Raw genomic sequence first — 26,892 nt, 5'->3', positions numbered from 1 at the left:
TGATTTTATATCATTGCCTCGTTCCAAAAAGAAGTAAACAAACAAGAGGAGGAGTTGGAGGAGGAGAAATGTCTTTGCTGAAACATTTATTCTTTTTCTTTTAAACTAGACCTTGCCTGTAGTGTTTTTTGCAGTGTATGCTGGCATTGACATTGGGGATACATCTTGCTTTCTAGACCATTTTCTAACAGGCTAGAAAAAAAGATGCTTCGTGATGGCAATGTGCCCTCTTCTCAAGACCCATTTCCTGCTTCAGCTAATGCAGAAGGACCACAACTTGCTTTGATCGTCCTCACGTTTGCTGCAAGTCAGGGAGTTCTGTAACAAAAAGGAAGGAAAAAACTTGGACACTGTTCCTGAACAAGCTGAAGCATATCTGAAAGAATCTGTAGGAATAGAAATATGTATGACATAACATTGAAACTAACTTTGTCAGTCACTGCAGTTCACTAAAAAAGTGAAATACAGCAGCTGTTTAAAATGTCACAAGGAAGCTGTACAAATATTGAAGATAGAAAGTGAAAACAAATGATGTATATGTGTGTGTGAGAAAGATGTGATTAGATAAACATATTTTAAACATCTGGTTTTCAGTTTGATTTGTGTATGTTCTCCTGTGAAAGTCGCCTTGAGTTTTCTAAGTGGTCTTTGAGTTATGAAGCACAGTATTTCCCAAGAACCAGGATTCACTTAGCACTGGTGCAGTGTTATCTTAGAGGGAAGACAAATTATAGATAGAAGTAAATAAAATAAATGAAGATCTCACAGTAAAACACAGACCTTACCATCTAAGAAAGAGTAGGTATAACTGGTAAATATTAATATCTAGTTTAGAAGTCTCTATAAGAAGCAAAACCAAAGCCTGGAAAACTCTGGCTGACTCCAGTAGGGGATGGAGAGGTAACCTATATGTGTGCACACATGCTTCATTTTAAACTGAATTAGCAAACTTTTAAAGATTTTTTATTTTTTTTTCTTACAAACGCTGTTTTGTAAAGACAGAATGTTGGATTTATTAATTATTTTTTTCCAGCCAGAAACTTCTTAAATCTCCCTCCAAGTCGATGCTGTCTTAAAATGTAGGAGGTGCAGGCCTTATTACTTCAGCAAAGTGTAGAAGCATCCGGATGGTTCAGAGCTCGTCCTGGCTCCAGGTGTCCTGCTTTTATCCTCGGGTCTGGAGGCACGCTGGGCTCTGCTGCTGAGCTGGGGCTCTGCTGCCAGCCCTGCAGGTGTTCGGCACCCGCCGCCTGCAGGGCCCGCGCTGGGAGCAGCGCCGGAGTCTCGCTGCCCTTTTGCGCTTCCTTAACCTGAAAGCTAAAAGCTCGAGCAGTGAATCCTCCCTTGCTGAAATTAAACTAAGCCACAGCTGTCCTTGAGGACGTCCTGTGCCAAGGGCAACCACTGGAGATGCTCCTCGTGGCTGTAGCCCTTCTGCCAATGCATCCAGCAAATTCTTGCTGCGTGTGGGAACCAACAGCACGTGGCCAAAGAGACAGGCTGTACTTAGGGAAAGGAAACGGGAACAAAAATCAAAAAAAGAGCTGCAGTGTTTACATTTTGGTCAATGTCTCTGAGTTGTTCAATATGTTACAGAGATACCAGTCTTGGAAAAAATGCTATTTTGCTGCTTCTTTGCATGCAAGTTCCTTGAGGCTTGGTCCTAACTAATGATTGTACAACACTTCATAAAACGTAGATATTATTGGAGGATTTAATGACACTCCCTGGCTGCTGCTTTTCTCTCTCAGATTCTTATTTAAAATTGCCCTTTAATACTGAATCTTCAAATATTTAGAAAAGAGCAATAACAGGTCGGCTAGCTAAACATACCATGAGAACCTATAACTCACATCGTGTGTTAAATAGTCAAAATATTTTGTTTGCAATTTGTGTGAGGTTTAGGTGGTGGCGTCTTTCCCAGGGCTATATCTGAGAAAAGTAGAGAGGATGAAAAGAAAAGGGTTTGATTTTTCTCAGGCATTCAATCATGTAAGTGCATAGTAGCTGAAAATCTTTCTAGAACAGCCACGTATTTATAAAACACAATGTTTTGCTTTGGTTTCCTTCAGAGACTCAAATAATACTGCAGTGGGTGACTGAAAGCAGAAGTAGAAGCCGAGTTCCCGTTGCAATTGGGAAAGAGGTAACAGATGGAGCAAAGAGAAAATATCTAGTCTTTGTCTTCTAGATTTTCTCTTTGCCATCTGATCAGTTTAATGGGACGTGTTCCCCTTGAGGTCTCCGCAGGTTGTGGAGACTGTAATAGTTACACTGAAGATTGCACACTGTTGTAGTGCTGTCAGCACTGCTTACTTTCCTCTCTCCTTTCCAGAAGAGTATTTTCAGGCACTGTTCCTGTGAGAGGGTTCATTTAATGTTTCTGCACCACCCCGCAATACAAGGATCGAGGCTTCGATGAGGCTGGCTGAGCCATGCTGAACGGTGTCACCAAAGGTCCTGGCCCGTGGTGTGCATGCAGACATACCAGTCTGCTAGGAAACAAGCACAAACCTCTGCGTAAACATCAGTTCCACTTGAATGGGAAAAATTCTGAATAATATAGAGTACAGTAGAGTAGTCATATTAGAGTAGTCATATCCTTACGTGCTGTTAAAAGTGGAATTTGCCATTTTCCCGATGTGCTGTGGTATCAGGTGCTCTGCTTTGTCTTCTTCATCTTGGGAATACTGGAAATTTGAGAGACTTGACATTGTTGTGCAAATGTGACTGACTGGCTGGTGAAAGGTCTACCTGTTGAAAACACTCACTAAATCACCTGCTTAGCTGTAGTGTGAAGCAGTTTCTCAGAGCCCAGCCGGGTTGTGGAAAGGCAGAGGAAGCTCTGAGCACTGCACAGGCTTCCCCCCTACTCATGTCCTGTCCTGCCAGAGCAGCGTCTCTGGAGAACAGTTTGTTGTCTGCCAGGGGAGAAGAGTGCTTCTGCAGCGACAGAAAATGCTCCTTTAGGGCAATCATCAGATATCAGTCTCTTTTTTTTTCATTTGGGGCCTTAAGGGAGGGCTTAAATGTGATGCTTCAGTGCAGTACCTTTCAAATTTCAAGGTCTGAATGAACTCTGGAAGAGTTTCAGTGTCCTGTAATGTTAAAATCGCGTGCTTTCTGCCTCCAGAAACAGCAGTTGCTGAACGTGCCAGCATTGTAGGGTTTCTGCGCCACTGCTGGCTTCTTAACAAGTTTGGCAGAGACGTTGAAGATGTGGAAAATAATTTTTCTTCTAACAAAAAGTTAATTTTCAGGAAAGTGGATGTATTTTATTCTCTTCAGAATCAGAAGTATGTTATATCTAATACACAGATACAGTTATTTAGTAGCAATGAGAGATTTTCCCTGGTTGCTAAGGTATTGGTGTGCGTTCCTTGAGAATCTTTAGGATGGGGAGAGGCATCAAAATGCTGAAAATAGAATGCATCAAAATTGTGGAATTATAAACCAAAAGCTGTACGGCTGGAAATGTGAATGCAAATACGGAGCTATTCTTATAAATAAAAAAGAAACTCAGACCTCTAGAGAAAAAGCTTGGGAAATGAGTGCAGCATCAATCTGTAGTCATTATAGGATAGTTAGCACACTGTGAAGAGCCAAGAGGAATTCGTGCTACGGTGTATGTATATTATACTTGTTCAGTACTATGTACTTTAGGATAAAATGAGCTCGTATTAAATCGTTATTAGTTGTACAGAGCACTTTGAAGGGCTGAAATTGAGTAGTAGTAGCATTTTTAGCACTCTCTAAAATGTTATTCAGTTTTTTTGATAGGAAATGTAAAGTCTTTGTAGTTTTTTCTTTAAGTTGCACGTATTTTCCTGTTATATTGAGATGTTTAGGTAAGAAGTGGGGAAAATGTCTTGAAACTGATCTGTAACCTTACATGAGTTGAATGCAAGTTACTGGGTTCGAATATAATTGACTAATTAGTTAGTCCTGTGCTGTTTTTTGAGATAAACTTGTGGTTTTCAGAAATACTGGCTTCCTAAAATTGAAAAATGGTCGCAACGTTATTAGGATGGAAAATTCAACAAAGCAACTAGCTTTCGTTCCGTATGTTCTGAAGGAAACTGCACTCATCAGGTGTCAAGCTCGCCTGATCGCAGCAGCACACCTGAGAACAGATCCTTTTTGTCTGTCAGGAAGGAGCCCTACGGAAGACCCCGAGGGCCAGCAGGCTGCGCACGCAGCGGCATGTGCAGAGCAGAAGGTGCTGCAAGGGGTGTGAGAGTCTCCTCTGCAGTTTTGGGCCATCTGGGATGTGCAGCCTTATGCTTCAGGGCACAGGGTGGCCGCTAGATGTTGCAGGTCAGGGTAGACCCTGAACTGGGGCTGCGGTGCGAGTGGCAGATCCTTGGCATCTGCTGAGCCAGGGCTGTGCTGGGACTGGCGGTGGTCCTGGCACCCTCTGCTGCGGGCTGCTCCAGTCGATGGGCCTCTGGTCTGATCCAGTCTTGCAGGCACTGGCTAGACTCCTTAGTTTAAATCCGTCAGTAGGTTATAATACCATCACTGACGTAGCTTTGACCTGCCCATGCTACTGAATTAGGTGAGCCAAGCACTGCTACGGAGGAGGATGGCTGGGCAGTGAGAGAGTTCTTCTCCCAAGTCATCTTTTCTTTCTGTGAGCAAAACCATCCCTTTTTTCCTAAAATAATCTTTTCCTTAAATACATACCTGTCTGCTGCACTCCTTCACCCCGTAGATGTATCCTAGTTTGCACAAAGCTGGATATGTAGCAGCTCTGGTTTTCAAGGACTTGCAGATAGCCATGCTCCGATGGAGAAGTAGTATCAGAACAACTTATCCACCTTTCCCTTGCATAGCCTGTGGGTATTTTTAACATTACCGAATCTGAGCTGTGTCATCTGCTTACAATTGAGATTTTAAACAATCAACAGCACAGACGTATAAACCCCAGACGTTTTTAACCTCAGAAGACAGAATGGCATGTACAGTGTCAGCATCCAGTGCTCCGTTTCCCTGCTCCAGAAAAGAAGGGAAGCAGCTATATGAAATGCTAATAATCTCGCTGTGGTTTTTGAATAGACTAGACTTGAGAGCCTTGAGTATTTTTCCTTTTCCCTTTTAACTGCAATTTTGTTATTGTATTGCTGCCCCCATCTCTGCTAAATATGGCTTTTGAAATGTAAATCACATCATGTTCTCAGAGATGCATATGACACCCTAGCACTGTTCCTCTTTGCACTTCAAAGAGCTGTGTGGTCACACTTTGCATCTCAGCAAAATCGCAATATTTGCCTTCTGAAGATCTCCTTTAATGTGTACAATCAATCCCTGATAATGTGTTTTGGGTTTTTGTTCCCTGGAGTCTGTTAATTTTAATGTTGCTACAGGTCATCAGGAAACATAATCTCTTCTTTTTTAATTTCTCAGTGAGCGTGCCTGAGGGGAGACAAACACAAGAGAGGAGAGACAATTGAACATCACCATTGGCTGGGACCTGAAAAAATGGTGCTGGATGAACAGAGGATTAGAACTTAATTGTAAAAGGGAAATAAAGTCTTGCCGGGCGATTTTCTTCATTTCTGCATTCATCATGGCCCAGATTCTCTGGCTGGCTGGTTGATGGGACTGTCCAGCGCTTGCTGCTTGGCTTCAGTGCAGATCCTCTGTGCCTACAGACTGAAAGACCTGGGATCAGGTGGGAATTGGATGGTGCCAAAGCCAGGAATGGGAAGAGACATGGACTCTGACGAGCTAAGATGGAAGTGACTTGACAGCTTCAAGCTCAGCAGTTGTCTCCAGTAAGGACAGGTTAAGGTTGGAATCACAAGCTTCACTGGGAGAGCAGTATGCAGGAAGCTGGTTTTCAGGCCACAAATGCTTTCACAGGTAAGGACTTCTGCTCTAATTCTGCTAATTATTTTGGGACAGCTTGCTAGAGTTTCAAAAAAAATTTGTGTAGCATCTTGTAGTACTTTCAGTTTAAATAAGATTTTAGAACATTTCACTTGAGAAACAGTTCAATACTTGTATTAATAGTGAGTAGTATCTGTATTTCTTGCCCCCTGAAATGGTTGGTTATAAGCCTTGGGGAAGGCGTATCTCAGCTTTCCTCATTAAAGTACTCATCAACAGCTTAACAATGAGCGGCCTCCTGGGTCAGCTGGGCCTATTTGCATTGTATAAAATATAGTCTATTAAGTTGCTCTTATATTTAACATGGGAGTTTGGCGAGGGCGCAGGACGGACATTGTTTATGTCGGGAGGCTTCTCGGAAACACGGTAGCGTTGAGTTTTCTCCCTTCAAGCAGAGCACACCTCTGTGCAGGGCTTGCCAGATAACTTCTGCTTGGGCTCCCTCCCTTCCTCCCCACGTGGTCCAGTTGCAGCAGTACTTGATATGGCAAAACCAAAGGGTTTAACTGAACACCGTTTCAACTGATTCCAATGTGTTTCCCCATAGACGTGTTGAAAATAATTTAGTAAGAAAAAGGATACGAAGGTGGTGGGCTTCCCTGAGAAAAGCTCCCTCTGGTGTGAACTCCGCTGGAATTCACTGGGCGCTTTGTGTCTGAACTGGTTTCTAATCCGAGAGTTGGAAGAAAGGAAATGGGGGTTAGAAGATGCTGCTGCCCTGTTTCCACACCTGCTGGCCAGCTGCGACCCCGTAAGAAGTGGATAGAAAATCAGCTGGATAGTTCTCTTGGTTTAGAGGGCCTAGGTAATGGGTTAGTACCACAGTGAAAGTAACCAATGGGCGAGACATTTATTTTTCTGATGTAGATTTTTTGCCTTTAGAAGTTTGCTGGATTGGGGGTTGTATGTATGGGATGATCATTTTCTGTCTCAAGCTGCTTTCCTTTGGGCTCCTTGCTATTCTAGGAGGTCTTCCCAAGAGGGAACAACAAAACCGTTCGTGTCCCTGAGGACAGGCTCCCCCTTTGCCCCATCTCACAGCAGATCCACCCTCACAGAGGCTGGTCCCACCCTTCTCACTGCAGCGGGATGGTCGCTGCACGGCCAGGTGCCTGCACTTGTGCCTCAGTTCAGCACGGTAGTGCACATCTGGAGGAAATCCCATCATGTCCCCCTTGCTGCGTTGTTTTTATTTACAACATGACTTCCGTGCGTGTGAGCGAGATGCCTCTTGGAGGAGAGCAAGTGGGAAGCTTTGCTCCGAATGTGCTCCAGTGCTGATGGGAGATGTGAAGTCAGGAACCACCGCAGGGCTCTCCTGCCTCTGCATGACATGCAGCATGCTCGCACAGCTCTCTGGTGTGGTGCTTGGATGGTCTGTGCATCTTCCTCCTCACCACTCTCTGCTAGCCCTTCTCCTCCTGCCACTCCACTGGAAGTCTTCCTATTTGGATATCTGTTCCCTCCTTCTGTGGCTCTCCCCTCTGCTGAAAACGCTGTTACCTTCAGCACCTTTGTAATATGATATTATTTTCTTTCCAACTTCACCCTCTTCTGCCACAGCCTCAGCTCTCCCTTTGCTCCCAGAGGGTCGGGATTCTTGGCACGCGGATGAGACTGCTCAGGCAGCGGGGCGTCAGAGAGTCGCTGACCTCGTGACTGCTGCTGGGTGGAGGGGAATGGCAAAGAGGGCTGCATAAATTTCAGAAAAATGAAACCCGTGTGCCTGGAGGCCTGGGACAACAATCAAATTGTGGTGACAACCCAGCAGATTCCTACCCATTTTGGACACTTTAACAGCATGAGGGTTGTGCTCTCTCTCGTAAGGAGTTCTTTTATTCTTTTGGAGTTGCCCTCAGGTAAAGAAGTTAATAAACATTTTCAAATCTTGTTAGCTGTACTAAAGAATTATTAAACTTTCAGGCAAGTTGCACCATATGTTCAGGAGACATGCAAAAGAAATGGGCAGGGGACTTGTAAAGCAAACAGGCTGAATTGCCATTGCTTTTAGATGATAAGAAGGCAAGGACTTCTGTTTCTCCCAACTTGAATCAAATTGATATCCACTTTTTTTTCTTTTTTTGGAGGTCATTCTTTTTCCTTGGTAGATTTATATAACACATTCAGCAGCAAAAGTGGGTAGTTATGTTATTTCTTACAGAAACCCATAGGAGCGTGTTATGCCAATTTAAGAGTTGCAGCAGCATGTAATGGTAGGTGCGTATAGCTTCTCCTGTGATCCTTGCTATGTTCCTCCTTTTGTTGGCATGCTGGGTTAGCTGTAGAAGAAAACAGTAGTGGCTAGTAGCAGAGGGGGCATGACCGCATGCAGAAGTGAGCTAATTTGTACAGAAAAAGCTTTGATATCTGAAAGCAGTGCAGTGTCAACATTGAATCTAGCAATGCTAAGTGATTGCAGCTATTGGAACAACTGGGGTAATCATTTTCAATTTACAGCTGAACATAGTGCTGTTAAAAGAAGCCTTGGAGGACGATGCCTCTGCGAAGCCACCTTTGGAGTATTTCAAAATACTCCTTTCTACCTTACTAATAGCTGTGACCTGGGAAGGCTTACAGGTATGGCTAGGAGACACTTTGATCCCATCTGTACGCTGATGTTACTGGTACAGATGCCAAAGTTGCCATTTTTTGCAGATGGCTCTTGTTCCAAGACATATGCTGTATTTATCATGTATTACCAGACAACGGCGTATGGTAAAACCCCTTTAACTTTACTGGCCAAATACTAATTTCAGTAGATGATGCAAGTATAATAGATTCAGGATTACAGAATGTGGAAAAGGCAATGGGAAGGACATGCTCCTAGGCTTGATTAGGAAAAAGATGGTTGAGCCTATGATAGTAAAAGGCAATTTGAGTGATAGCAATCACAGGCAAGTGAGCTCATTCTTCAGAAGAGGAAAAAAGAGAACTTCAGAATACAAGCAATGGTATGCAAGAAAGTAGACTTAATTGACCTAATAGAACCGATAGGTAAGATTTCTTGGGAAACAAACCTAAGAAATTCAGGAAGGCTTATGATTTCTAAAGGAACTATGCTTTTCTTGTCATAATAAAGGGTTTTAAAAGCACAAATAAAAGGTATCCCAGTAAGAAAGTGTGAGAGACAAAATTGCATGAACTAAAAAATGAGAAGGACTCATAAAGTGGAAACTAGATACGTAATCAAGATGAATACACAAGAACAGTAGAAGAATGCAAGGGCCAAATTGGATAGGCCAAAGCACGAAACAAAGTGCAGCTAGTAAAGGACATGGTAACAAGGAAACGTGCTCTATTCTGACTAGTAATAAGAGGAAGACTGAGTTTCTGGACTATTTACTGAGAGGGAAAGGCAAAACTCATGATCTGATGTGTGCAGAGAGGACCAAGTAGTTAATGACTTCTTTTTGCATCCTTCTTTGCCAAAAAGGCAATCAGGTGCAATCAGGCAGCAAGGAAAGGAATAGTGCTTTGAGGCGGGTAGGAATTCTAAACAGAACTGGAATAGAACTGATTATAAACTAATTAGATAAGATAGGTATTTTAAAACAAGCTGCAGCTTATTAAATTATCTCTCCAGCATAGGGTGAAATAGCTGAAGCAATATCTGAGCAATTAGCAGTTACGCCGGAGAGCATTTGGAGGACAGTCTAGGTTCAAAAAAACTATGGAAGAGCAAACACTGCACCTACGTGTAAACTTCCCTGCGTCTTTCTTTTCCCCCTTTGGAGTAGATAGCTTAGCTTAAGTTCTTGGGGAAAAAATGTCAGAATAAAATAATTAACTGTTTTTTTTGTGTGTGTGTTTTTTTTGTTTTGTTTTTTAAACAAATAGCCTGTCGGTAATAATGCAATAAATGAATATGCATGATTTTTTTTCCAGAATATACCTTGTCAGTTGAGCCTAACTTCCCTCTGAGTAGGAAAAAAAAAGGTACCTTCATTTTGGAAGGCTTTTCGCTCTTTCATAAACAAGGTGGCAATATGGGCTCCAAGGTGGGTACGCAGTTGGCTGAAAAAGCTGTTCTCAGAATAATTACTAGTGATTCATAGTCAAACTGGAAGGATATGTCAAGTGTGATTTTGCCCAGGATTGCCTGAAAATATTCAATATTTTAATTAACGACTTAGATGATAGAATCTGCATGCAAAATTTCCAGATGACACCAACTAGGGAGAGGATGTAAACTCTCTGAGCACAGGATTAGAATTCAAAATTAATGCGGTATATTGGAGAACTGATCTAAAATAAATACGATGCAGTTCATTAAGGACAAGTTCTCCATTGTGGTTGGGCAGGAATAATCAGCTGTGCAAATCAAAATGTAGAATAACTGGTGAGACAGCAGGTCTGCAGAAAACAGATGGGCAGTTGCAGGAGACCAGAAAATGGCTATGAATCAACAATACCACGTCATAAACATTATGCTAGAATATATGGACAGGAGTCTGTGTGTAAGACATGCAAAATAATTTTTCCACTCTACTTAGGCTGGTGTACTATTTCTGCTCTGAGCAGCACTCTTTGGGCCTTTTGGAAGCATCCAGCGAAAAGGAAAAAGAAGGCCAGAGGTCTAGACAACATGGCCCTTGAGAATTGAAAAAATGGTCTTTTTGAGAGTTGAGAAGTAATTCCCGAACTTTCTGAAGATGTTTTTTCCTAGGTTCCCACGAAGCAGAGGGGTTTTGTGCCGAGGCACGTCTGACGCACTGAGCTACATGGCAAGACGTGGCCGTAATAAGCAGTGCAGCGAAGGGCCCGCTTTGGTCTGGTGGTCAGAAGGACCGCTTCGTTTGCACACTTCATAGCTGCCGTGAAGGGTAACGCCTTCTACCTTGGTCTGACTTGGTGTTGTGCCAGTACTAGGGTACTGGTGGCGGGGAATGGGACAGCCAAGGTCCATTAAAAAAAATTAGCCACTTTCTTCACCAGTGCATGTTTCAAGTGCTGGTTTAACGGAGCAGAGCAATTCTGAAATCGGCTCTCCATCACTGGGGAATATGTGGCACAGGGACGTCCAGAATGATCAAAGGATAAGGGGAATATTGTAGGGGGGATTAGGAATCGGTGTATGAAGCATCCTGACTTTACAGGGTCATCTTAGGTCCGTCAAGATTTTATTAGCTCTGTTTCAGCACAAGCTCTGACGGACCTGAGCTGACTCTTAGGCATTCCTGCCCTGTGACCCTCAGTACTGCTGGAAGAATTATTAGCTCAGGCACTATGGAAACTGGAATAAATAGTGTGAGGTTGCTCTGTGCAGTGGGCCCCTGCCCTTCCGTCTAGCACTGACTTTGTCACCTTCTGATCCTGTTCCATAGCTCCGTATCTTTTCCCTCATACCTGTCACCATGGAAGTGATTCTACCCTCAAATCTTTGAATAGTCCCTTGCAGCCTTATCTCAAGGTTGTTGTCGCCCAAGCTTGACCTTCGTCAGTATCCAAAGAGGCAGAGTTACTCCCAAGAAGGGCTCTTCACCTTGGCTATTACTTCACCAGACCCTAATTCGGCAGAGAAACTGTGTTTGTTAGGATTTCCTCTTGGTCAGAGGAACGTGGCTTGAGGAGATCCCCTCGCCTCTGCTCTGTGTACCCCTGGCATTCAGGACTTCTGTTGTGTTTCCTGTCCTGGGTTTCATGCTTCCCTAACCTCTCTGCGCCTCTTCCTCCTCCAATGCACAAATTCCTTCTCCCTGTACTGAGACTCCTCCATCCCTCCCCTTCTGGGCCTCGTTTCTCTTCCAGATTCCCTACCCTTCTGGTAATCTTCCTACTTTTCAGTGCCTTCACCTTCCCTTGTTTCTGGACTTCTCCCACTTCCAGACCAACTCACAACAACTCAGCTCCAGGCTTGTCTGAGAGCCTCTTCCCCTCTTCTCTAGATTTAACCCTTCTCCTCCTGCTCTGCCCTCCTCAGGGGTGTCTTTCCCCACCTTTCCCTGCTGCAGTGAGTTCTTCTGGTTTATGCGGGACCTTTCTTTGCACGATGTGAGAGCTTGCCACTTGGTTTGGCTCCTTTCCCCTTTAAGCTCCCCCTTTCTTAAGCTTGTTTTGCTTAACTCGAGTGTTTTGGGTGGAGATGTCTCTGGCCTGGGGATTATAGTTCCAGAATAGGGAGGCTCCTTGAAGGGATTACATGGGAGACCAGATAAATTGTTCCAGCAGATTGCGTATGCCTCAGTTGGCCATTATTCGTTCAGAGAATGAAAGAGTGAGGGAAGATGTGATAACCATTTAAATGGATATGGAAATTTTATGTAAGGAGGAAGGTAATAAAAACTGTTTTCCAGTTCTGCTGGGGATAGAGCAAGAAGTAACAGACAAGCTTACTGCGGTGGGGAGATTTAGGTTAGACGTTAGGAAAATCTTTCTAATGGTAAGGATAGTTAAGAACTGCAGCCGATTGCCTAGGGAGGTTGCAAAGTCTCTGTCACTGAAGGTTTTTAAGAACAAGTTAGACAAATATCTGTCAGGAATGGTTTATGTATAGTTGATCTTGCCCTGGGGCAGGGGAATGGACTTCATGAGAGTGCTTCCAGCCTTACTTTTCTGTCATTCTGTTATTGCTGCTTCCCTGGATAATAAATGTACATTTTATACATTAGTAATCCACCTGCACTACCCTATCTTCTCCATGTTTAAGTAGATTCTGTCGGAATAATTGATAAAGGATGGATTAAGTGTCTTATGTTTTTAAAGTCTACCCTTTCTTTTTGTTGGAGTGTTGTCCCATTGCCTTTGTTCTAGCCTACCCCAGCTTTCATTATAACTTTCTTTTTTAAACATCTTATTTTGTGAGGGCGTGATATATATATCTGTATCAGAGCTACTAGTATAGAAACATTTGCACATTTTAGAAATACTGCATCCATTATTCTGTTTCACAGTATGCAAGTATTGCAAGAAAAGCTTTTTGCCACTCTTCGGTTGTAAACGTATTTAAAAGGTAATTGTTAAGAGTAATCAAAAGTGGGCCAAAGCAACCGCCATTTGAGGTTGTTTTCTTTATAATGAATAATACTATGCATGATTTACTTGTCGTATGATAATAACTGGTGGATCTGATGCTGAAGGTAGGCTTATTCCTCCAAATTCTAATTGAGGCTCAATGTAAAACAGAAAAACAGGTTTGAAATGTCTTCTAATAAGTATATTAACATAATTAATATTAAAAGCAGTTGAAAACTCATTTATGCATTAACACAGGTATACCACATTGCTGCTGTCATTATTTGCATGATTTTCAATTACAGATAAACATTTCATTTAAAGAATACAACTTGAATATGTAGCAGAACATTCTCATTCCCCTCTGTTCTGATTTTGCTTTCAGCTGCCTCTTGAAGCTAGTCTGACCTTCCAAAATTCTCTGCATTTTTTTTGACAAATGCCTTCTTATTTTATGAATTTTCAAGGTTACTGTGTCACACGTGGACAGCTCTTTCTGTCTCTTAGTTCTGGGAGAAACAGATTGCATTTTGCAATGCCCCTTACTCAGCACATGGATAGTAACAGATCGTATTCCATTGTAGTCCCTTAGATATTTTACTTAGAGTTTGCAGGGGTTTTTTTTGGGTACAGACAGTATTCTCAGCAAAAATACATGGAAGAAGATGCAACCTCAGCCTTGAAGAGTTTATCTAAATACATTACACTCAGTAGCATTCAATGAAATTGTTTTCAGTATGGTAATGCACACCTTACAAGTCTCCTGTTCAGGGTTAAATGCTTTAATAGAATTACTGGAGATTGAGAAACTGAAAATCAATTCAAGAATGGTGGTGCTACATGAGAGAAATAGCTTTTGGTTACAACTTAGTTCTTCTGCTGTTCTTACAACAGGTGTTTGGAACAGCAGTGGTTTTTGCTTTAGGTCACTGTTCAAATCCATGAGGTTGGCTTTTAAGTTATGATCCCAAACTTTGTGTGAGTGAAAGAGTGTGTTTTGTTTATTTCCTTTCAACTAAAGAGAACAGTTATCTTCAAAGTCAGGTTGAAGGACTGTTTAATCTGTAACTGGACAGATACTGCCTTTACTTATTGAACTGTGGTAGTCCTTATGCGAACAGAGGGACATTTCACACAGGCCAAGGATTTCATATTTTAAATGCTTCTCCTTTCAAATTTTAATTTAACTGGAACAGAAGACCTCCTTGCCAGTTTGCTTGCTGTGGTGAAGTGCTTCATACTTGCCTGCTTGGTAAGGGAAAGAATGGGGGAATTTGTGTGTCAGTCACTTTCAGGAGATGGCCTTGCTGCATGAAGCCACTGGGAGCTCAGTGAATGTAGAAGCAGAAAAAAGAAGAAAAGAAGCCAAGAGGACTCCAGAGGAAATGCAGTGCTGTGGCGTCCTGTGAAACACCTTGAGAGATACTGGCCAAGGAGCCTCTGCACACCTGGAATTCAGTCCCCTTATATTGCAGGCTACAGTTTCATGGAACACCATTCATATCAAGCTCCATCCTGAAATATTACTCAGATCTGGAAGGGTTTTCCTTCAATTTTTAATTAAATTTTCTTTACTATTTAAGTTAATTTAAATGCCATTAAAAATCCTTTAATTTTTCAGTGTAGGTGTAGTCTTGGCTATATGTGCATGGTCCATTTGTTCTTATGACAGTTAGTCCAGAGCCCAAATGAAAGCCTGTGAGGTGTGCAGACCAGGGTGAAAGCAGGTTCAAATTTTCAGAGACATTATGGCAATTGTGATTGTTAAAATTATTTGACGAAGTAGTGTACTGCTGGAAATGGCAAGCTCCTTCACAAAGTCATGGGTGAGAGCACTCCGACATTTTCGTGGAGGATGTTGAACCTAGATCTTCGTCTTTGATACTCATTTTTAGTAGATTATATTTGAAGCCAGAGCGTGCTGTTTATGAAGTTGATGCATCTTTGAAAATGTCCATCTGCCATTTCTCGTTTCTTAATAGTACATGTCACAGTGCCGTTGCATGAAACAACTTAACCAGCCAAATGGCCAATTCCAGACTGAATATGACAATAAATTGAACTGTAAATATGCTGCATTTCAGTATTTAATCATAATAAAACAGCAGACTTTTTCAATGAGGAAAATAAGCGTGTTGTCCCTTAAGTAAAAAGACAGAAAATCAGAGGTGAAAACTGATTCTTAAATTGGCAGTGTGTGCCAATTTAATTTAATTGAATCTTTCTGATTAATTTGGTAGCACTGGTTTGGTGGTTGTTTCATGTTTTTTTTGAAGAAAAGAGGGAGCAGGAACCGCGAGCTCTGCTCCTGGCTGGCTGCGGGCCTGTCGCCGCTGACAAGGCCGCGCGTGTGCTCTGAGCGCAGCAGCTCGCTGCCATCGCGTGAGACAGAAATCAAGCCCTTGGCTGCTGCTTTCCAAGGTGCCCAGAAGTCTAAAGTCGGAACGTTTACTTTATTTCTGACAGAATCGCTAAGTGTCCTCCGGCATCACGAAATCTGCCAGCATTGGCACTTTGTAGCCGCGGTGCGACCTGCGGTCGGTGGTTGATTCCCACCTGCTGCAGCTTGGCCACAGACACAAGATGAAGACATCCCCCATCTCCACTGCTTAAAATTCAGCTTTGTATTGTTTTTTTCCCCTCTCTCTCTCCAAAAAAAGAAGGGGGGTCAAGGCAAAACTTCTCCAGGAGTGCCTGTCTCAGTGCGGAGCGCAGTCCTGCAGGGGGAGCCCAGCGCCGTGGGCTGGCCGTGGCCCTGGCTCACCGGGAGGAGGAGGAGGAGAAGGACGCCAAAAGAGAAGGCTGGGCTGGCTTCCAGCGCCAGCAGGGACTGCAGGGGGGAACAGGCTGGAAATGCCTTTCATTGCAAACTTAAAAACAAACAAACCAACCAGCCTTCCCCCCCCCCCCCCCCCCCCCCCAAACAAAAACAAAAACAAAAAAACCCCGACATTAAGAGATGAAGCATGAAACCAAAGCTGATGTCAAACTATTGAAGGACTTCACTGAGTCCTTTTGGAGGCTGGGGAGGTACAGTGGAAACATGAACAAAACCTCCCTATTCACATAAATATGATGCAGGATGTTTCCAAGTACTCAGTGCCAGGCAGTGGTGTTTTGAGTGAACAATATGAGGCTAAGTTTTGAGTTTTGGTCTAATGGTTTGTTGTTGGTGGTTTTGTTGTTGTTTTGGTTTGGTTTGGTTTTGTTTCTTTTATTTTTGTTTGTTTGCTAATGTCAAGGGGGCTGTTTGCCTAGAATATCAATTTTCTTTTAATGTAAAGCAAATCGTATGAACTAATGTTATGTTTCGTTGTAAGCTGCAGCAGCGCCTTTACAAACCAGTCCTTGAAGAACAAGGGAGTCCAGGTAAACAGAGAAGAGAAAGTATTTAACATTGCAGGGTAAATGTAGTGAAAAGGCCTAAAAGCTATTGAGGAGAAGGTAATACCATATATAGTCAAATGTTACATTTACTTTTCTAATATTTCATTCCTTTTACTTTTTGAAAAAAAAAGAGGCCAGGATGTATGGCCATTAATTTACTTGCTAGATCTGTTTGTTTTGTTTGTTGTTCAGAGCAAAGCTTCTTGCTGGGTGGATGGAGTCCTTCCTGTGAGCCTTTCTATGAATGCCCAAGTTCTCGTGGCTCTATCAGCTGCATCTCCCCATCCTGGGGCTTGGCTTTCCTCGCTGAAGTACTTCTTGATGGAGCAATATAGATCCACCCAAGCATGCACCCCACGCTGCACCTCTCCCAGTTTTTTTCCCCAGGGACTGCCCAACCCCTGCTCCAAACCCTTTCCAGAGGGCTACTCCCACCCTCTTTAATTTCAGCTCAGCCCTCAGCAACAGTGAATAAGCAAAATGTGAAGTTTCTAGTAGGATTATTACTTGCTAATAGGGTGCAGCCTTCAAGGCATGCCGGCCTCTTACAAACACCAAAGATAATCTTTTCCCTGGAAGAGAATATGACACAATGCTCTGTATATACTCTGTATATCTGTAAAAGTGCTGCTCCTTTCTGAGACTGATCTCTTCCAAGGCACTGCTCAGGTAGGGCTTGGAAACTGCTGATTTCTGAACAGAGAGGACTTTGGCTTTGACAATATCAGGAGCCCAGCAACGTGGGCTTCCAGTCCTTTCCTGTAGGCACCCCACTATAATTCGACTATGAAACGTACCCTATTAAACTTAACTTATGGAAAGCTTTTATGGCAAGCAAGGGGAAGGATTCCCAGCCATGTTTGCATGTCCCCTTTGTATAACATGGATGCTCTCAGACCCCTCTGCTCAACCCTTGGAGAACCTCCCATTGGAGTTGGGAGCTCTATCCCTGATTTGAGCTTTTGTTGGGTCACCAGTCTGTACTACCTCCTCACCCAGCATTGCCACCAGTCTGTTCGTAAGCTGTTTCATCCACCATACCCATACCTTTGCTGCTGTAATTTTACACTGTGTTAATGCTTTTTTGGTGGGAAAGTCACAGCTTATGAATTTTATTTTTTTAACATCTTACTCTAGTTCAAGCTGTAGGCCAAAGGAATCCCCTACAGATGATGTTTCTGTGGCACTAGTTGTGGATATTGAGTACCATAAAAAAAAAAAAATATTATAGATACATAAATAGGAGAATGGGTGTTATACAGTGAAGAACAGATTGAGCAATAGGTCTTTCATACATTGTGGGTTTTGATTTTATTTCTTAAATTTTTCTGTCCTATTGTGGGCTCTTCTGGAAAAAATTTGGTGTCCTTGGCTTTCTTGCTCTCTTTGCAGAAGGCACTCCCTTCTGATCTAAGGGCAAGAATAGAGAAAGCTTTGTTGAAGGAGTGGAGTTACAATTTTTAATGATGAAAACAGCCAAAAAGAATCCTGCTTTACAGCCAGCATCTCGGCAACATCTTCAATCCATGCCTCTGAGGATAAGCTTGCTTCTGTTGTCAGCGGGTAAAATGGCTTCATTCAGTGCCGTTTGACTGCTGACAACACTGCATGCCTGTGTGATGTAGGTGTATGTATGCTGAGGTGGTGGGAGGAGGATTACTCTGACCCAGGACAATGTAGTAACTTCAGAAAAGCCTGGAAGACTTGTTTGGATCTGAATTGTTCAAGAATTGTCTGTTTATCCTGGAGGCCTAGACTATACAAAACCAGTAATTTATACTGTCTGAAGATGAATTCACAGCCTGGCTGTGTATTCACTCAGTCCTTGATTTAAACGAAAAAATTGGAGTTTGTGTATGACTCTCTCTTTTCCCCCTTTCTGAGCTTTATTATACTTGATTTGTTTATCTCAAAAGAAATACTTTGTACAAATATCTGCTTCCAGTTGCTCAGGGCAAGAATTCGAAGAGACACATGACCTGCCACGACAATGCAAGAGTAAGTTTGGAAAAACTTCACTGTTCTTAACTCAGGATGTAGGTGGCATCTGTGAACTAAAGATACTTTTTTTTTTTCCATAGTAAACGTAACTTTCGTGCCGAAACCAGTGCTGTTTATAGAAGATGTTGTAGAGTTTATGTGTAATAAAAGGAACAGGGGTAAGCTCCAACAATAAAGGCAACAAGTATGACTCTTGAAAATGTTTTTATTCGGTGCCTTCTCTAGTGTATATGTGGAAAAAGTGACATAGCATTGACTTAGTGGCTTTTGTGCAATCTCTCAAGTATGTTACTGTATTAAAAGCATTTTATTCTACTTTTTGATACAAACAAGTTAACGTTCTCTCACACATATGGCTCCTGCTGGTAACGTTCAGTGTTGCAATAACACCAAAGAGCCTTCAACGAAGATGAGAACCCTGCTGTGCTAAAACAGGGCAAGTCAGCCCATTTTACAATCTGAAAATCATAAGGAAAAAAAAAATAGCAAGATGGAAGCACAGAACAGTAGTTACTGCTGCCCTCAATTTACAGATAGACAACTAAGGCACAGAATGAAATATTTATGTGGAGTGATCTAGGAAGCTTGGCAGACCTGAGAACTAAAGCTACAGCTTCTGAATCTGAACCCAGTATGAAGGGTGAGATTATAACCACAAGTACTAATGTATTTATTTTTATCTCCAAGTCAGAGCATACTTACTGCACCATTTTTTCTTATTTCCTCTGTTGTATCTTTATTGTCTTTTCTTGCTGCCACGAGAATGTAAGTCAGAATTTCTTGTGGAAACTGAAGGCTTGCTTTATGCCAGCACTGCTGAGAAGAATCTCTCTGAAGAAGAATTACAGCTACCCTTAAAATCTGTGACAGAAGCAACCCACCTCATCTACAAGCATTAATTGTGCATTGGGAAAATGGAGGTGCTGGCATACAAGACTGCTTGAAGAATATGGCATGTTACTTAAGGCCTTAGAAAATCTATTATTTAGTTGCCAACTAGAGAGTAGGATTACTGAAATTTGGGGAAACAAAATTTAGTGAGATGAATACAAATAAAGCTGCTCATACTGGTTTCACTCCTTCAAGGGTCTTTAAATGCAAAATGTGATATTCGTTAATGTAGTGCAGGCAGGCTCATTGCTTTTTTGCCTTATATGTAAGACTTGCTTGGTGTGGTAAGACTTATTTTGAAGAGTTTCAAAAAGGTCTGTTTTTTATGTAACATGCTTTCTCTGAAGTGAAAAAGGCGAGGTTTGTAGAGAGATCATATTTCTTACTAGAACTAGTGGTCAGTTTGGAAAGCAAACAAACAAGATACTGAAAACCACAAGCATTCGGGCGTATGAGCCCTTCACTTCCAGGAAATTTTTAAATGAGCATTCAAGATCCTTCGGTTTGCTAAGGGCCATCTTCTGCTGCATAAACAAAACAGCATTAAAAACAGTCACAGACAGGCAGTGGGGAGAAAATTCTCATGGAAGTGGAATTGACTGTATTTCTATTGGCATTTTGATTGCAATCAGTACTGTGATAGTGACCCACATCCCCCAGTTGTGCTAATGAGAAAAATACAGAAGAAGGAGAAGTGAGATGGAAGGACAATATCTAAAAGTGAGGTGAACGTGCAAAACTTCACCCTGAAAGAAATATTTGCTTGAGCCTGTCACCTGGAAACACCGTTCTGGGAGAGATGGAAGAAAAATGTCAAAGACAGCCTGACTTGTGATTGTTGCAAAAGGTAAAGCCTTGTAAAGGACTCCTGAGTACCAAAGATAAAATTAGATATGAATATAGTGGTTGACGTGATTGTCTTAACAGAGATTACTGTCATTACTACCACAATGAGAGCTCTGCCATCATTGGGTTAGAAAATGCTTAAAATACTTGTACAGAGAACAAACTCTGGAAATCTTGTCTTTAAACTGCCAGTCTTGAAACAATTTCAACTGGGAAAGAGCCGTGATTATTTTCAGAAGAGTATCATAAGTCTAGTGTGCTGATTCTTACTTTTTCTGTTCTTAAACATAGGGCCACTGTCTAAAAGTTAGATCAATGTGAGACTGCATAGACATTATACGATGCCAAGAAAGCAGTTCTCTGATATTTATAAATAAACTTTTGATGTGTTCCCATTTTCCTTCCTCTTCTCTTTGCTGTTATCCCATGCATTTGCCCCCAGGCTTTCTGTACTTGTTTATAGAGGCATTAATAGTAATTCTCTGTTTCTGAATTTTATTCTTGAAGAAAATGGATCAATTATACAGTGTTATGCCAGCTAGGTTACAGCTAATGGCCATAGCTGTTAACCTCACATGTTCTTTTTACCTGCATGGTAATAATGAATCATTAAACAGAGCAGAGCAGTAATCCTTGAGATATAGAAGTAGAAATCATTTAACAAAGGTATTTCAAAATGATTCTTTTATTGATGAACACTGTGTAATATTGTCAGTATCTTTAAACTGTTACAAGAGTTTAAAAATGCAACTTAAACTGTGAGAATAATGTATAGAGTATTTGCATACCCTGCTGCAGCAGGCATGTGAATCTTTAAAGATAATTCTTTGGAAATGCTTTTTAATAAAGAATGAGGTAGGCAGTCTTTGTATAAATGGTACAAGGGGACCCATTTTAATAAAACTTAACAGTTAAGAGCACTTATTTTTGCTAACTGCATCTACCAGAAGTTGCAAAATTCAGTAATACTTATTGAAAGTAATGCTGTTCATTTTTTTTCTTTCTGTCAGGTTTTATAACAGAAGTAGCCTCCATATGGAGTTACAGGGGTTATAATATGTCATTGGATTTCTCTGTTTTAGACAGGTAATGGTCACTTAAGTGCAGCTCTCAGAGTTTGTATATAAGGAAGAATTAAAGAGAATTGAAGCTGCATCCTTAAAATAGCAAATAGTTTAATATTAGAATAAGGTATTAAAAAATGTGAAGGAAAACATAAAAGAAACAAAGGCTAAAATGGAGCTGACCAGAAAAGCTATGATGATTATCAGACTGAAGATATGACATAGCTTTGTTTTTCTCTTCTCAGTAGTAATACCACTTCAGTTGCTTTGTCTCCAAGTGATTTTGCTGGGAAAGAGATGACTCTGGAGTTTACTCTCTGTGACAGTGCTGATGAAGTTTGCAAGGGTTACTTTATTAACTGCTCTGCATCTGCTCCTGGACTACAGTTGGTAGGTGTCACGGAGAGTAAATTACAAATGATTTAGTGTTTGGGTATTGATATTAGCAGGTGCATAGCTGTATAGAGTGTCAAACGTAATACTTGTCCTCAGATTTATTCTGTTGGACCTTATTGCTAGGTATGTGGTGATTGTTTCCCATAATGACTTGCTCTGACAGTGGAAGGCATCGCGTCTCTGGTGAGCTCATGGGTACTCTTGTTACTGAGAAGAGCTGCTCCATTTGCTGTCAGGTATTTGACGTTGGGCCTTACATTTCCGTATTAGCAATTTCTGCAAGGCAGAGATTATAGGGAGTGGTAGTTTCTTTTATCAGTCCATCTGATTTAGTTGGAGAACACGGAGAAGCTGTGTGCGTTGCAACCCTTCCTTCAGATCTCTGAAAAAGATCCTGAAGGATGGGTCTGCGTGTTCCAAATGCCGTCTATTTTTTTTCCACTTGTATCAGTTGATCAATTAAAAGATAACTCGTCTCTTCTTAAAGCTTGCCTTGATTAAACTGCCACATCCACAGTGAGCCACAACTTTGTAATTTCAGCCTTTGCCCTTTGGGACACCACACCCTTATTTTCTTTCAGCTGCCCGAGTTAAAGTTACTTTCCACCATCTCACTTTGTGACAAGTTCTCCCTTCAGGATTTCGAGGCAGAGCTGTCCTTCCTCAGTGGGGCTGTAGCCAGAAGGGCAAACAGTTCTCCCTAAGCTCAAATCAAACTGTGCTCAAAACCCGATGAAGCAGTTGAGCCTGCAGTTTGCTTTTCAGCTCATTCTGTTCCCATCTCCTCAGATTTCACTACAGACCCTATTGGTAGCCAAAGTATTTATTTTGTGGCCTGTCATATGCAATTCAAATGATCAATTTAAGGCTTGGTTTTATACTCCTCAGTCAAATCACTCTGGTTTCAGGGACACAGGGTACAGCTTTGCATTCTTTCAAAGGGAACTTTCCCGGAGCAGGTAAGTCACTGTCTTCTTTGTAGCAATTGCAGTTTTCTGTCAGTTTGAATGTACCTCCTTCCTCCTGATCCCCAGCTCCTCTCAGAGCTTTGCATACACGTCACTAGTGGCTTCTCTACGGGAACCTTTTGGGCACTGCTGGCCATACAGTCAATACACACAAGAGGAGTATGGGTCCCTTCCCAGCTGCCCTGTGGCTATACCGCCTTCCCACCTCTTTCTGATGACAGAAGAAAAGTGCCTCTTGCTAAGAATAAACTTCTGCGCTCAGGGCTTGTGGTCCAGCTGCTACCCTGAGAACACGGCTGCAGGGCCTTCTGCCTCTTCCCTTAAGTGGTCAAGCAGGGGGCTTTACTGGCAACCATGATGTCCCCTTGTGCAGCAGCTACAAAAACGGAGAGACCAGCTTCTACTAGCTCTGACTGTCCTTCTGCCAGCACTTGACCAAGCTGACTGTAGTGGTTTCTGTGGTAGAGCTATGCTAAGGAATAAATGGTTGGAAAACACCTTAGGCCAACGCGTTGACTGGTTTGTGCATTTTAAGTTAAAACACATAGTGGAGAAGAGCAAGACTGATTTTTTTTTAAGGCCACCATTTCTCTTCCTACAGGAGAGGTGATCATGCGTAAGGAGGCTTTATTACAAAATCAGGATTCATATTAGTGAGCTTTAGTTAAAAACTTTGTGTCATCAGACTATCTAAAGGGGCTCTACATATGCCATTTAAGGCTTTCCCTTGTTGGGTAGCAAGGTGTGCAGCTATTGTGTGTGTAAAAGGATGAACAGAAATACAGCAGAAAATTTATCATTAACAATTAGGAACATAAATTGGTTAGGAATATTGAAATATTGACTTGTCTGGGTTTCAACTACTATGTTACGCTCTCTCATTTCTTCTGTTTTTACAAAGAATATGCGGAGAACTTGCAAGAGCCATCATGTGATGGGTTTGTTTTGCAACTACTTAAGCACGTTTTACAACTAAAATTCTTCCAGTAATGCTCCATAAAACTAACTTTTCATAACAAGAGGGATTTTAAGACTTAAAAATGTTGCTGTAGTAACTTTTTTTTTCTTTTAGTATTAAACTAGTAATGTGGAATCTTGTAGAATTTTCTGAAATGAGGTTTAAGACACAAGGTACATTTACACTCATGAGGAATAAACACCCATGAAAATCCTAAAAATATCAACTTTAAGGAAGATATGCCTGAGGTGCAAAGTGCAGGTAATTTGAGAACTTCTACAAATGTTTAAGAAACTTCAGATTGATGGTTCACTGTAATTTTTCATCATATGATTAATTACTAAATAATGTTGTTAATATCAGTAGTAGACCTTTCATCAATTACATTGTATGGTTTTCATGCTGAGTGCAATGGAGGTGGTTTCTATAGTATCTTTTATATAACGTATATTATTTCTATGGTGGCATCCAGAAATCTGCTATGGCAATTTAACAGTTCAGGCACAAAATCTCCTACTTTTTCCCTTTGCATTCTGGTTGGTAATAATTATTTTGTATGTGATTCACTAAAAAAAATAGTTGTGAGTATTGTAAAGCTTGGATTAATTTTGATTTTAAAAGAACAGTGTCTGTTGGTTGTCTGTGATGTAAAAGAAATTAAAAATACACATGAAGCTCATTTTCAGAAGCTAACTGGTATTGCCAGTGAAACTATAACCTGATCAATATTTGTTTAGTCTGAGAACTTTGGTGCTATATGGGTGTTTTCTACATGATGACAGAAAGAAGGAAAATCACTGGATGCAAGACATAGGGGAAACTGATACGTGAATATGGCTGTCTCCTTTTGCGCCTGCAGGTAATGTTGCATGCCTCAGGACTTTGCTTACTGTACAAGGTGTTCTTCTTCAGTACTAAATCTGCCAGCTCAGTAAATCCCAGACACGCTTAATTATCCTGTTCATTTTTCTGGAATAGGGGAATTGGGAGAGGCACCTGGATCCTTCATGTGCTGCAAATTCACCTGCACGATTTATGTTGGTTGCTGCAGAGGAGACTCTTTTCCCTCAGCATCCTTCACTGATTGCTCACTTGGCGTTTGGTCCCTGTTTAGAAGGCGTAGTCCTACATCCTCCTGGAAGTGCTGTTACGGCTGGATCACAGTCCTATTGAAACTGAGCTGTTGAGAGACGTATTATCACCTCTGTGTTAGGGACTGAGGACACAATGCCAAGCGAAAGTAAATTTGAGTCCTTGACCCATTGGTACTAGTGGCTGAACTGGCAATAAAATAAAATGACAGTTCATGTTTTAATGGCAGTTTAAGCCAAGAGTTACTGGTCTCTGTTCACTTTTAAAATTATCTCTCTCTGACATACTGGGGAATAGAATAATAACCCAAAGACAATCTGTAGGTTACAAAGCTGGATTCAGTTGCCTGCTAATTGTGTTGTTATCTTTACTCCTCATCACAATCTTTCTCAATGTGCTGGGGGCTTGCAATATTCATCATGATGGTTGCAATAGGAGTCTCAAAGCCACTCTCTCAAACCTTCACACCTTTCTCATAAATTAGAAATTTAAGAGGGCAATTTAGTATATATATATTTTTTTTCATTCTGGACTATCCCAGAGCCATTGTAAAATGATGGCTGTCTTGGACAGGGCCAGTTTCATGGCCTCCAGGGTGGCGAGGTGACAGGGTCATGGACAATTGACATAGACCGTGATGTATTTTAGACAGTGCACATGGCAGCTTTCCATCCTTATGATGTCTTGCATACTCTGCTAGTAATCTTTATTTCATGTGGAGATAAAGCATTTTCATTTATCTGACTACTTTAATTTAAATAGTTGGAGAATTTGTCATCAGGGCCAAAGACATCCTTGTATACTGGTGAAAGAAATTTATGATCTTTCCTCCTTTCTCATTGAAATCCCAATCCTTGCAGTCTTGTGGTGAACATTAGCTTTATTACTGACTTCACTGAGCATAGAGATTAGATCCTGAAAGAACTGAAAGATACAGGAAGAATATGGATTATTCTTGTAAGAGAATATTGCTCAGGCTTTCTCCTTTAGGTGCTATTTCTGCCTCAGGAAATGAAAAATAAACAAGGTAAAGCCCCACTAGCAGCAGTGCCAGTTATCTATTGACACAATTGTTCTTCCTAGATGGTTTAAGAGACATTTGGAACCACTTCTGAACAACAAAAAGTTACTTTTCATGTAAGATGAGACAAGGCTATGTTTGGTGTAACTTTTTCTTTGATGGGGGTAAATGTTTGGACTAAACTAAAGTTGGCATTACATCTCATCTGATAGCTGTCTGTGTGGTACAGTTGAAACAGAGTGGCCAGTTTCCATTGAGGCAACTTGTACAGATAACAAAGTAATTAATAGTTGATGAGATTAAAAAAAAATAAAAGAAAAATGAACTAGAAAATTATTAATTATTTTCTTCAATACTGGTTCTTCTCTACGCTGAGACGTGCTAATGTGACTCAGTCTGCTAGCACCTTCCTTCATGCAGTCATCACAAGCCTTACCTACCTGGCTTGTTTCATAGCAGCAGTAGTGACGTTACCATTATCCCAGCCCTAGGTATGCTGAGAAGAGCCAAAGAGCTTGCCCAGTGTCTTATAGACTAAGGGAGACTAAGGCTGAGGAAATAATTGGAATCTTCTTGTCCCACTATCTTGATCTAGAAAATCTTCTGTGACTTTTCACACTTCAGAAAAAGAAATCTCCAATTATTGCTTAAGACAGCATAATACTTTCTACCATTGGATATTTTCATACCCAACCTTATGCATTCTCTTTGTGATGCTCTAAACTGGGAAACCATCCCAGTTTAGACTAAATCTCATGCTTTGCAAGTGTAGTAGTGCTGTACTGCAGCCTGCTTCCTCTTATAGCCACCAGCATAGCAAACCTTTTTTCTCCTTAATATTATATGAAGATAACTGAGGCCATTCCTCTTGTTTGGCCTGATGAGACATCATGTAATAAAATGAAAACTGGAAAATTGTAGTACAGCATGGAAGGAGTATTCCGTATGCATTTGGAATGTGCGTTTTCAACCTGAATCACCTAATGCAAGTCATACATTATATAATATCACCTAATTTAGACTCAATACATTTTTTTTTTTAAATAACAAATTGTTTCCTGTTGGCCTGTGGTAATTGTCACATACAATAATCCAATACTGTTGCAATGATTCTGCATTATAATTTTGAACTCTACATTGTCCTTATATTTAAGGAGTACGAAATAATTCACAGATGGAGTACTTTGTGAAGGAGTCTCAGGGTCAATACTCTACACCTCAGGCTAAACTTATGCTTCCAACCTTGGCTTACAGTGCCTGTTTTTTGAGTTTGCTATCAGATATATTCATGTGAGAGCATACGTCTTTGTGTCTGTGTACGATGGTATGAATCAAAACTGAACTTTGTAAGGAAAGACTATGGAAATATTATATTTTTTGTTTTTATTTCTCTGTGATGCATTTGCCTATGTGTTCTAAAGAAAA

The 26,892-nt window shown here is 41.3% G+C and overlaps 1 protein-coding gene across 5 annotated transcripts in view; it reads left to right on the top strand.

Moving 5' to 3' along the window:
• Positions 1 to 26,892, top strand: part of LDLRAD4 (low density lipoprotein receptor class A domain containing 4) — a 290,554-nt gene that overhangs the window by 99,724 nt on the left and 163,938 nt on the right. For all 5 annotated transcript variants that reach the window (XR_013946621.1, XM_080580317.1, XM_080580319.1 and 2 more), the window contains one exon: positions 5,407 to 5,865. Coding sequence is in view for 4 of the 5 variants with exons in the window: in XM_080580317.1 (XP_080436443.1) it covers positions 5,826 to 5,865 (40 nt within the window). In the remaining variant the exon portion in view is untranslated. The remainder of the gene's footprint in view (positions 1 to 5,406; positions 5,866 to 26,892) is intronic.

The sequence above is a fragment of the Anser brachyrhynchus genome (assembly GCF_964034855.1).
Source record: "Anser brachyrhynchus genome assembly, chromosome: 2".
NCBI lineage: Eukaryota > Metazoa > Chordata > Aves > Anseriformes > Anatidae > Anser > Anser brachyrhynchus.
Note: the sequence above shows the minus strand (reverse complement) of the source record. Positions and strands in the feature narration are given on the sequence as shown.